Source organism: Nannospalax galili, unplaced genomic scaffold, assembly GCF_000622305.1.
Source record: "Nannospalax galili isolate Female #2095 unplaced genomic scaffold, S.galili_v1.0 scaffold599, whole genome shotgun sequence".
Classification (NCBI taxonomy): Eukaryota; Metazoa; Chordata; class Mammalia; order Rodentia; family Spalacidae; genus Nannospalax; species Nannospalax galili.
In genome coordinates, this window is record NW_008343079.1 from 907,028 (window position 1) to 919,320 (window position 12,293).

The 12,293-nt window shown below is 42.0% G+C and overlaps 1 protein-coding gene across 6 annotated transcripts in view; it reads right to left on the minus strand.

Moving 5' to 3' along the window:
• Nucleotides 1–12,293, minus strand: part of Atp13a4 (ATPase 13A4) — a 129,047-nt gene that overhangs the window by 79,996 nt on the left and 36,758 nt on the right. For 4 of the 6 annotated variants that reach the window (XM_008839022.1, XM_008839023.1, XM_008839021.1 and 1 more), the window contains one exon: nucleotides 1,458–1,631. The exons of the other annotated variants lie outside the window; for them this stretch is intronic. In XM_008839022.1, coding sequence (XP_008837244.1) covers nucleotides 1,458–1,631 — 174 coding nt within the window. The remainder of the gene's footprint in view (nucleotides 1–1,457; nucleotides 1,632–12,293) is intronic. 6 annotated transcript variants of the gene reach the window in all.

The window sequence follows — 12,293 nt, forward strand, 5'->3', positions numbered from 1 at the left end:
GATTGAAGGGAGTTGAGGCTTCTCTGATTAGTTCTGGAGGAGAGGTGGGAGGGGCTTGATAGACTTTCCTGGGTGCAGAGGAGACAGCACAGTGGGGTGCAGCTTCTAGAGGTGCCAGTGCTTTTTTTATTCTTCCCAGTATATGTTAAGTTGCAAAACTGACAGCCTACAACTAGAAGAGATCACCTGCCTGGGAAGATATAGAGCCCTAGAGTCCCAGTCTCAGACACCACTCCCTGCACAGACATGCAAGGCCTGCTGAGTAATAAGGAGAACAACACATTGTCCAGATGAGCTGGTGTGCTTTGAGGGTAATAAGCTCATTTGTATAGAAAGCTTTTGGAGGTTCTTGAGCAATACCCACATGTACATGTGCACACACACAGACATACACACAGACACACACACACACACACACACACACACACACAGAGAGAGAGACTGTAGACCTCAATGTAGGGTGTTTTGTTTTGTTTGGAGTCAGGGGGTTGTTTTGTTCTGTTTTTGTTTAACCACTTGTAGAATGTGCTGCTATCCTTCCCTCGTACTGCATAATAAAATGTCTACGTAGAAAGATAGCTACATATAAAAATGAGTTAAACTCCCTAAAGAGGTTGGTTTATCAAAGTTTGTTGTCATTGTGGGTCATTTATACTGTTGCCATGTTAGAACCACAGGGTAAGTTAGTCATGAGAGAATCCTCCAAAAAACTGTCCCTTCATTCTCTCAGTAGGCATATTCAGGTCAGTCAGTCGGTCACCTCACATTAATGGAACTCCTAGTGATGCAGGAGTTGGGAGTACAGCAATCAACAAGTGAGAGAAAATCCATCCCCTAGTGGAGCTGGCCACCCTGTAGGAATGATACATGTGACCTAAGTGTCAGGAGTGCTATGAAGGAAGTGACAGAAAAACAAGTGCAGAGCACCTCACCTGATGCCCAGCCTAGAGCAGAGACAGGTACTGACCTCAGTGACAAGATGGATGCATTCTGTGCCCTAGTTTTTCTGCAGAACAGGACATACTCTATCAAAAACTATGGCTCTCTCCAGTCAGCAGGGGGAGACAGCAGCCTCCTTGGTCTGTCTCCCAAACTCCCTTCTCCCTCCAGAGTTACTCCACTGGAGGCTATAGGCATTACAGCAGGCAAGGGTCAGAAGGAATTTTGTATTAGTCATGTGTAGCCTGACTTAAGTACTCTCCACTACCCATTATTTTAGCAATTGACATGCTTGTTTTAGCTCTAACATTTACAAAAGTTGAAAATTTTAAGGACTCTCCTGTGAAATAGGTTTTCTTAACACATCCCATTGTACACCAATTATTGAATTCTAGGTAGATACAGAGCTATGGTGGAACCTCCCCATCTGCCACATGCCTTGGGCACATCTCCGGTCATCCTACAACATAATATTCATTAAAAACGGATACTATCTATAAAACCAGATGCACACTTACTGTTGTCCTCAGCAACACAACATCTGCTTCTTGTAGGGAACACGGGACACAGTTGGCCCATACGTGCCACGCTGGTTTCCAATAAAATACCAGGGGGAGAAGTCCAAAGGAGAAGATAGACCCAACAAGGCAGAGAGCTTTCCGACAGCCTTGAGTCCGATAGCCAAATATTTCCTGAAACAGAATCAAAATGACTCCCGATACTGGTCAGTTAACAATAAACACTAATTTTAAGGATGAAATGGAAGAAGGGAATAAATGAGCTAATGGAGGAAGATGGGGGTTGGAGGGAGAATGGAAAGAATAAAGCAGGATTTTTGACCCAAGAAGCTTCAGACATAACTCCTGACCTCAAAAAAAGGAGTACTTTAGGCGGGAAAATCACTGTTCACACTTTGAGCACCCAGCTACCCTGCACCAAGCACTATGACAGGTATTGAGATATGTGGCCTTGTTTAAGTCTCCCAGTCACCCCTATTCCTATATGATTCCTGAAATGAGATCTCTCCCTCATCTCATAAATTATGCAACTGAGCTCAAGATAGAAGATATAATGACTTGTCCAAAACCATGCAGCTAAAAGTTCTACAGCTAAGGTTCAGCCCAAATTGGTCAGCTACCATATCTTGAATTTAATTCACAGCTGTCACAAGAATGATCACAAAACAGGACAGAGACTAGTTGATGACAGTGGCAAAATGATACCAGTTACTAGGGTCAGCAGCCCATAAGCAGGAGAAGTGAATCAGGCCTTGAGTTTAGAGCAGTATTCATTCAGTAAAGGACTTTGATCACAGAGGGCTAATGGTCAACTTGCCTTTGTGAATGGTGGGTAGAGCTGTTTGTTCTAATGTTCCTCCCTTGTTCAGTAACAGCAGCAAAAAATTCTATCGAGAAGAAAATGCCATAGAGACCATTTGGCTATCAAGCACCTACCACGTGCCATAGGGGGCTATTACCAGATCCTGGAGCACACACATGCGAAGTAGAGTCTCACCTCTAATCCATGAACATGAAGACAAAAGTTTTTTTCTTATAAGAAAAGTCTGGGACAGAATAGAAAACCATCCTTGAAGCGTATGGTCTCATTCCCACAACTATAGTCCACAAAGTCATAGGTAGGCTTTGTACCGGTTATAACAGCTAAAACTGAGAGGGCGTAGAATGCTGTGGGTAAAAGTATAATCTCTAGACTAAGACAGTTTGGATTCAGAGATTAATGTTGCCTCTTGCTAGATATATGACCTTTAGTAAACTATGTAATGTCTTTATTCCTCGGCTTGTCACACATAAAATGGGAGTTGTGATAGTTCAGGGTTGCTGTGAGAATGAAATCACTGAATATGCATAAAACTACAGCAGCATTGCCCGCCTCCTCTTCCTCCTTCTGTTTTTGCTGCTGTTGCTGCTGCTGCTGCTGATGGTGATGATGATGATGATGATGGTGATGATGATGATGGTGATGATGGTGGTGATGATGATATTGCTATGACTTGGTCTTGTTTCCCCAACAACACAGACGTAGAAACCTAGTACCTGGTTTATTGGCAGTTAGATCCCAAAATTCCCAGTGTCAACAGCTCAGCACTTGCTAAATGTCGCTGTGTAGCAATTGAACTGAATATCAGACTTTACATCACCAACATCTCTATGCCACTTGATGAATACTACACTTTCAGAAGATATTCTATGATCCTTGGCTGAAAGGGGCTCTCATGAATAATTACTACATTCCTTCCTACCAATAACAGGAGCTGAATAGCATCATTAGGTATTGTCTACATTTGGTATAACTTCTCTGACATGCACTTAACTTATTTTATAGTATAGAAGTCTGTCCTGACATGAGTACTCTCCACTCAAACTCAAGCTGCTGCTTTCCAGCTTCAAGATAGACCAGCTCCACTCTGCATCCAACCTGCAGCAATGCTCTGACAGGCATGCCTGTCCTGAGTCCTTCCACCATCTTCCCATACACTCTGCTGTTCTTCTACAACTTAGCATAGATGAGTTTATGTTGATCTGTGCTCTGAGGTTCTACCCAACCTAATCACGCTACGCCTTCTAAAACACATTTTTACGTTTTGTTATATTGATAGTTGAGCCCCATGTCATTTGTTTGAGTCCGTACAAACTTTGCACAGATTCTGTTAGCATGCATTCTTTGAGGGGCTATGCACTGAGAGCTCTCTATAGTTCCCAAACTGTCCTTGTGTTCATTATTAAGACAGAGTAAGCAGGAATTATTATCTTCATTCTCCAGTTAAGAAAGAAGAAGTTCAAAGTTATTGCATATAAAACAGTTTTACTAGTAAGTGTTATTGATAACAGTGCGAGGAGCTAACATTTATTGGGCACTTTAAAGTCCATCTCTAAGCACTTTACATATATTCTCTCATTTAGTTGAAAAAATATTGAATGAGTTTTCCAAGGCGCAAAGCCCATAAGTAACGTGCCTCCAGGCTAAAGCTTTGCAGCACTTGGGGAAGTAATGTGAACTGGCCTTTTCTACTCTGCCTCTTCTTCATTCTATCTTTAATTTCAGGTCAATTTAACAAAAGTTTGTTAGGTGTCAGTCACATAGTAGACATGTGCTAGACCAGGAGAAAAGTGAACCTGAAGAAGTTCACAAGTTTAGAGGAGAAAAGAGACCAAACAGGTAAGATTTAAACAAAGAGCAATAAAGGAGCTGTAGAAATTATTCAAATAACTTGTCATCTGAATGCAATAATTAGTGCTATTTTATTAATGCTGTTAATAACAGCACAGAAGTAACAGGAGTAGACAGAGTGACCTAGGCAAGCCAAGCCAATCCGTGTTAGACCACAGTGTAGTACTAAAAACTTCTTCCTCTCAGGCTGGTGGACCTCAGACCTCCACTCCACTTAGTGGCTCACGAGCTATGATACATAGCCAAATTTTCTGTAGGAAGGGTGTAAAACTGTGCACAAGGGTTCAGTTACTGCCCATTGAAGTAAGTTTGATTTTACTGACTTGAAGTGAATTGATTTTCAGGAACTATGAACAGATATTGAGTTTAAATTACAAAATTTAACACGGCATCTTCATTATTATCCTGCAGCTGTTTACGTGTTCCTGAATGTTCTTGAAGCAACCACCCCTTCATCCCTGCTCCTCACCTGCTTATAACTCCCACAGAAAGGGATTCATGAACCAAAGCAATAATACTAGGAAATCGTCAAAACTATGCAGACAATCACTTACAGCAGCTCTGTGCATCACAGGACAGCACAGTGTCACTTCCGTTATCCTCCGCCCACACACTCTTCTCCTTCCTCTGTGCCTGGACATCCAAGTCCTTTGCATCTGTAAGAGCTTAAACTTTGGCTCCCAGATGCCCCCTGTAGTACCTCAAAAACACAACCTGTACCCCAAAAGTCATGGTTGAAACTTCTTCAGCTGAAAGAAGGTCAGCAGAGGGTCAGAATCTACAGACCTTCTTCTCAGATGAATACAAAGATACATACTTTAAAAAAACTTCTCTACAGAGCCAGGAGAATTCCCAAGTTCTCAATACATCCCTGTTCTAGAAAGTCCATGAGGTAAACTCAGGCAGATCTTTTAGCACTTATCCTCAGAATCTTAACTTAGGGCATGACACAGGCAAGCACAAGGTGAACGAAGAACTGTGGTAATACTGGAGCATGAAGGAGGGCGTAAGGAAGACAACTGGATCAGGACCTCCCCAAACTATCTTCCTCAAGTGATATCATCACGTAAGGCCCCACCATATCCTCAGAGTAGCTTTCAGCCTCCGAGTCCCAGTACCACCTGGCAGAACCGCCTGTCTTAGAAAAGGCTGGAAACCAGCAGGTCTCAGAGGCTGAGCACACCAGAAGAGGGAAGTAAACGTGACTGGTAAATATGTGTGTTGATGCCAAGAGCAAATTCTGTCTTGAGCAACACCATTTTACAGTCAAGAGTGTTCTGCCATTGGAGCCTAATGCAAGCAGAGCTCTTAAAATGGGTTCTGGAATCTTCTACAACCATCCCTCAGCCTGATTGCAAGTTTTTAAAGATTCCGTTTTTAGAAGTTTACCTCCCTGAAAATAATCTCTTTTCCCTTATTTCCAGATGTTGGGTGAGAAAAGAATGTTTCACTGAGAATTTCATGCATTACAGCAAACTGTGTTAAATGAGTGCACTCTGCCTTACTGCCTACCTCCGCTGCAGGACTTATTAACATTTCTGTTTTAGTAATTTCTTCTTCTCTTTGGTAAAAGGAGAATTTCACAGGCTTCTGAGCTGATTTGTCATTGAGATCCAGGTGAGAAAGTCTCATCCTGAATAATCTAATCCAGAAATTTGAAGGAAATCCACAGAAAGTTTTTTTTTGTTGACTTGGTAAATAGCTCTTAAAACTTTAACTTGGTACCCCAGAGTTTCACATAAAAATTATTATTCCTTCCCCTTCTTTAAAATACACCAGAAATTGTGAAAATACTCTCCACAGATTCTTAGAGTATAAAACTCAGCTGGAAAGCACAAAATGGTGTCTACAAAACTGTCTAATAAGTAAGGATGTTGCACTGACATAGTCACAAAATGAGATTTTATAACATACTTCAAACACATGAACTCCAGCGACACATAGCAATATGTATGGTGCCTAGTGTGAAAACAGCCAATGTACAGGATTGCAACAGCATAGTCACTTTTTCATAAATTTAAAAGCAAATTCAATATAAAGCATTTTAGAATGTAACCAGATTTTTTAAAACTAGCTGGAAAATAAAGCAAGAGGAATGATAAACACAGAAGGCAGGGCAATGGTTGCTATGGTGATCATGAGGCTGAGGCACATAAGTCATACAGCACAAAGCAGTTGAGCATGGTGGCATACATCTGTAATCCCAGTACTCCAGAAGCTGAAGCAGGAGGATCATGAGTTTAAGACAAACCAAGAGGCAGGGGTGGGGTGGGGAGGATAGAGCAAAGTTTATGGTGGTGGGTTCATCACTAAGTGCACAACATGAATAAACAATGTACACATCATGAACCAAGATTATGGACAGTCTATGAATTCCTAAGGTCCTTTATCCAAACCCTAAGGCCACATGTCAGGTTCTATTTTTCCTCTCATTGACTGAAGGAGTCCCTTCTTAGCTCGCCCTGAAAGCCAATGATTCCCAGCCGTGGGTGATTCTGTCTTCCAGCAGGCATTTGTAGAGGGATATAGATATTTGGTCACCTTCAACTTGAAGAAAGTTGCTTCTGGCATATGGTGGGCAAAAGCCAAGAATGATGTTAGACATTCTACATTGCAGAAGACAGTCCCTCTCATCCCTTACAATGAAAAATAGTGTCAATGCTCAAAACCCTGGCTATAGACATTTTAGTCCCCCTCACATCCCCCCTCACCTGCCCCCATGTAACTTAAGCAGATCTTTAGGTCATAGTGCCTAGGATGGCATCCTCAGTGCCAGAGAACTATAATATTTTTATTTTGGAATCTATGGAGAGGAACAGGTCACAATGCTAAATTACTGCTAGGGTTTGGATATAGTTTCCTCCAAGGTTCATGTGCTGGAAGGGTAGTTCCTAGGTGGGAGTATTTGGAGGTAGTGGAACCTTTAAGGGGTGTACCCTAGTGAGACATCCTATGTCATAAGAGGCAAGGCCTTAGAAGAGACACCTAGTCTCCTGGACTGAGTTCTGAATAGAGCAAGTAGTTACAAAAGCCTAAACCTGATCCCAGAAATCTATGCTTCCCATACCAAGGCAGAGCCTTGTCTATGACCATACCACCCTGAACCCACCCAATCTCACTTAATCTCAGAGATAAGCAGGGCTGGGCCTGATTAGTACTTGGGTAGGAGACATAAACCCTTCCTTCCATGTCATCACTGGCAACTGTCATGGACCCTGCTCCTGAGTCTGTTTGTACTTTCAAACCTCAAAGCTATGAACAAAATAAACTTTATTTTTTTCATCAATAGCCTGTCTTGTGTATTTTACTGTAGTGACAAATAAGGAACTACTACAACCACTGAGATCAGCAGGGGTCACAGTGCATGCAGTCGAACAGCTCACTTTGCAGGTCAGGACACAGGTGCTGAGAGACAAGCGAAACAGCCACAGGACCCCCTTCTTGTCTCCCTTTCTGACCTTATCTTGGGCTGCTCCACTTCTATCTCATTCTGCCCCACCTATGAGGACTGTTTCCAATACTTCCATGCCCTCTCCAGTTTCACAGTGTCCCTATACTACTAAAGATAATCCCACTTAACCTAATTCCACTTCCTTATTTGGAATGTGTCTCTCATTCTCAGCTTTGGAATGCTACCTATCTGGTCACTGACTCCCAGTTTCTCCTGGAGGTTCCTCCTCACAATACTGCTATGTAAAACTGAAGGACAACACATATGTCAGGCACCAGAAACAAGAAAATCATCATAAAAGTATTTCCATGTATTACTACCAGGGACAAAGTCTTACTTCAGTTCAACTAAAATTGCCTACTACATCTAAGGCCATGGGTAAGGTGTGTAGGGCAAAGATAAATTTATCAATCTCAAAGGGCTAATAGGACAGATGATAGATTTGAAAATAGCTATAATTCAGTACAGAAAATATAAAGTGCCATATGAAAAACACAAAGGGAAAAACTGGTTTCAAATGATGAAGCAGTCCTACTGAGACAATATTTAGCAAAAGCCTAAAGGATTGACTTGAAATTGACTTGGAGAGAACTGGCAGAATTTCAATAATTGGGAAGTGAGGATAAGAGAAAGGGGACTTCCAAGTGGAAGGAGTAGCCTTCTTCAAAGGTGCTGAGACTGGAAACATAGAGTGACTATAAGGACAGAATAACAGCTTACTGTATGACCGGAGAACCATTGTACTCGAGTATTAGAATCACCCCAGTCATGCATGGTTGGAAAACGAAACTTTGAAGCTGAACATGATAGCACATACCTGTAATCCCAGCACTTACAGGCTGAGGCAGTAAGTTCAAAGCCAGCCTGTGCTACATAGTAAGACCCTGTCTGGAAAGAAAGGAAAAGAGAGAAGGGAGGAGGGAGGGAAAGAAGGACGGAGGGACAGAGGGACGGAGGGACGGAGGGACAGAGGGACAGAGGGATGGAGGGACAGAGGGATGGAGGGACGGAGGGATGGAGGGACGGAGGGATGGAGGGGCGGAAGAGAGAAAAGAGGGAGAGGAAAAGAAAAATATAACTTTAGGTGGGACTTTAGTGTCTAAGATGTATGCAGCATTTCTCTGGCTACTGATTAGCCAAAGGAAAATTTACAGAACTCTTAAAAATTATATCTACATCTTTTTATAGTTATCCTAAAGTTAGCATTCCCAGGCAAAGTTGGGAGCAGTGGTCCCTGCCTATAGCCATTACATAAGAGCACCAATCTGCTGTGAAAGTAGACAGAACAGGCAGGAGTGCTTGGGCCTCTAGTTTCCTTTAACTACTTGGTTCTCTGTTCTTAGGGCAGGACACTGTCAGTTAGGGCTGTATAAACTCTGTCACTCCAGTGAGCTGTCAAAACAGCAACCCGTCCCACCCTGGAACAGCAGAAAATGTGGTAACACTCCTCTGTGGATTACCGCTCCTCCAAACTTGGGCTTAAAATCATGAAAGCACACAGTTCCTGTGAATTAGAACTTATTATGTGTCCATCATGTTAAATATATGTTTTTGCATATGGTACTTTAACTCTCACAATCCTACAAAGAAGGTCATGGGTCAGAATAAGAAAGACAAGGATCAAGAAGGTCAAGGAATGTGCCTTGAGTCTGGTAGGTAACAGAGCCAAAGCCCTCCTAATTTAAACTCTTTCTACCTAACAAGTCTGCCTCTCATAAATCTACTCCCTCCTCCTCAGCTCTCTGATATCCTTATTAGTAGGTGCCATAGGGGACAGGGCTTGAACACTTGCTGATTGTTCACATTCGAGTTAATGGGTGTGCTGCCTAGACAAGTTCTAGGTTCCCCTTAAACAGGTTTTCATAAGCTTCAAAACACAGAGTATGAAAAATTGACAGGAGACACTCCACCCAGCCAGACAATAGTTTCTGCAGATGGCATGCTAATCTCTTGGTCTTGGCAATCTTGGGTAACACATTTTCTAGGCTTTCCTATGATGCTGACTTGAAAATTTCTCTTGCTGCAACCCTTTCTTTCCAGCCCTGACATAAAACTCTTGGGATTTCCTGGATGACAGCAGTGCAGTTTTGTGCTTATTGAGCCCCTTTCACCCACATCTCAGCTTGTGCTCAGGTATGAACATGGTTTCAGGACATGCTGAGGTTACCTTTGAGGGGTTCCTAAGTAGCTTCAGGCTGGGAACTGATGACCACAGGGTTGGAATTTTCAGCATAGAAGAAGGGCTAGGGATTCAGTTAAAAATCAGTCTTTCCTGTGTAATGGAACATTGATAAGAACCCAAATGATGGGATCAGAGAGCTTCAGGGTTTACGGTCACATATAGGTACCAGGAGGGGACTTCACCCCAGCTCCAGGGGGACAGAAGCTCTTGAGCCAGGGACCTTTATAGATTCTACATATCTCCTCATCTAGCTCTTCATTTATAATAAACCCCAAATAATAAGTAGAACAGTTTCCAAAGTTTTTAAAAACATTCTAGAACATTATCAAACATGAAAGGTTTGGGGCATAGGGAATCACTTAACTTTGTACCCAAGACAGACCAAATTTGGGAATCCTAGAGACCTGATACCTGTGTCTGGTATTTGAAGTAGAGACAGTCCTATGGGACTGAGCCTATAAGCCTGTGCAGTCTGAAACTAACAATGGGTTGTTGATGTTGGAACTAAAGTGAATTATAGAATATTAATTTCATTTCCTGAGAATTGGCTTGTGACAAAAGGGAGAAAAATGTACATATTAGATACCAGAAGTGTGAGAAATGGGGAGAGTTTTAAGAAAATGAGGAAACACGCTGGCCGATATCTGAAGTTGCCACCTGTCTAGGTAGCCTGCTCCCTACCCAGTATGCTGCCCCAAGGTTGACTAATGTAGTGCCAAAAAGAGAACAATGCCAATCCAGTTTGGAAAAAGCATTTTGGGTGGACATTAGTGAGCCCCTTGCTGGCACAAGAATATGGTTTGAATATTAAGTAAATATTCATTGACCTGTAAAAATGGTGAGCACCAAATGGATAAAAGAGAAAAGTACAAGATGCATAAGTTGTTGACTGTGGTGATAGCAGAGAGTGTAGTCATTGTGTTTTTAGTAGAGCAGTCTGAATGTGGAACAGGCTTCCTCAGGAGGTAGAGTTGTCCCTCACTTGCAGAGAGGGGCAGGAGAAAAGGTAGCATGTTTAAAGAATTAAAAGCACCTGGGATAGGTCGTGTTCTGTCACTTGTTAATTCATCATCTGGAAGTTACTGCCCCATGTAAAAAAAAAAATCAGAGTAGTAATACCTGCTTCAAAAACCTAGTATAAGAAAGAAATTGGATCAAAGGTGTGCATCCTCCATTCAAGTAAAATCTGTTGTTATGAGGAAAATCAACTTACGCCAATTGGTAAGTGTTTGGACAAGCAGGACCCCTTCTCAGGATTCAGATCTTACCTCCTCTCGCCCTCCGAAGTAACTACCTAGCCATTCCCAAGCACATCATCCTTAACATCTCTAGAAGTCCATATCTCTGTTTGATATTCTTATCTGGAGTGAGAGACAGAGTAAGAGAGAGAGAGAGAGAGAGAGAGAGAGAGAGAGAGAGAGAGAAAGAGAGAGAGATAGAGAGAGAGAGATAGAGAGAGAGAGAGAGAGAGAGAAATGTCACTAGAATGTAAATTTTTAAAACTCAAAAAAGTGAGCCGGGCATGCTGGCACACATCTTTAATCCCAGCATCCCAGCACTCAGGAAGCAGAGGCAGATGGATCTCTGTGAGATCGAGGCCAGCCTCGTCTACATAGCAAGTTCCAGACCAGCTAGGGGCTACAGGGAGACCCTGTCTCAAAAAATAAAAAATAAAAAACACAGAAAAACTCCCATCTGTCATGTTGGAGACTGAATTCCTGTCACATAGTAGAACAGCTTCTTCTACCCAGCAGCTCTATAAACATTTTTGAATGAATGGATGGATTAGACTATGCTGTAAGGATTTCAATCTAAGAAAGTAGAATGAAATATTAGTAAACTAGACAACAGCCAAAAATGATAATATACTGCTTGTTCCTACTGAATTCTTAACAGTTGTCCAAACCAGCTCAACTTTCACAGAGGAAAGCTGAGACACTAAGAGGGTTTTTTTTTCTAAAATACACAGGAGAACATCTTTTAAGATGTTACATAGCCATCTTTACTTTTTTTTGAGAACTCTCTGTACAGCCCCTTAGCCCATCTTTCAGTTGGGTTACTTCTTGCCTTGATTCTCTGTTTTTTGAGTTCATTATATATCCTAGATATTAAACATCTGTCGGATGTGCCGCTGGTGAAGATTTTCTCCCATTCTGTGGGTTTTCCGTTCGCTTCCCTGGTTGTCTCCTTTGATGTACAGAAGTTTTTTAGTTTAATGAAGTCCCATTTGTTAATCCTTGACCTTGTTTCCTGAGCAATTGATGTTCAGTTTAGAAAATGCTTTGCTACACCTATATCTTGTAGGTTATTGCCAATGTTTTCTTCTAAGAGCCTCAGAGGTTCAGACTTCACATTGAGGTCTTTGATCCACTTGGAAGCGACTTTTGTGCAAGATGAAAGATAGAGGTGTATTTTAATTTTTCTACATCAGGTGGCTGAAATTGATTTACTTATATTTGGGTCTTCAATTTTGTTCCATTGATCACAGCAGACAGTAGCAGGGATATCAGAGTATAAGGGCTCTAGTGGGGG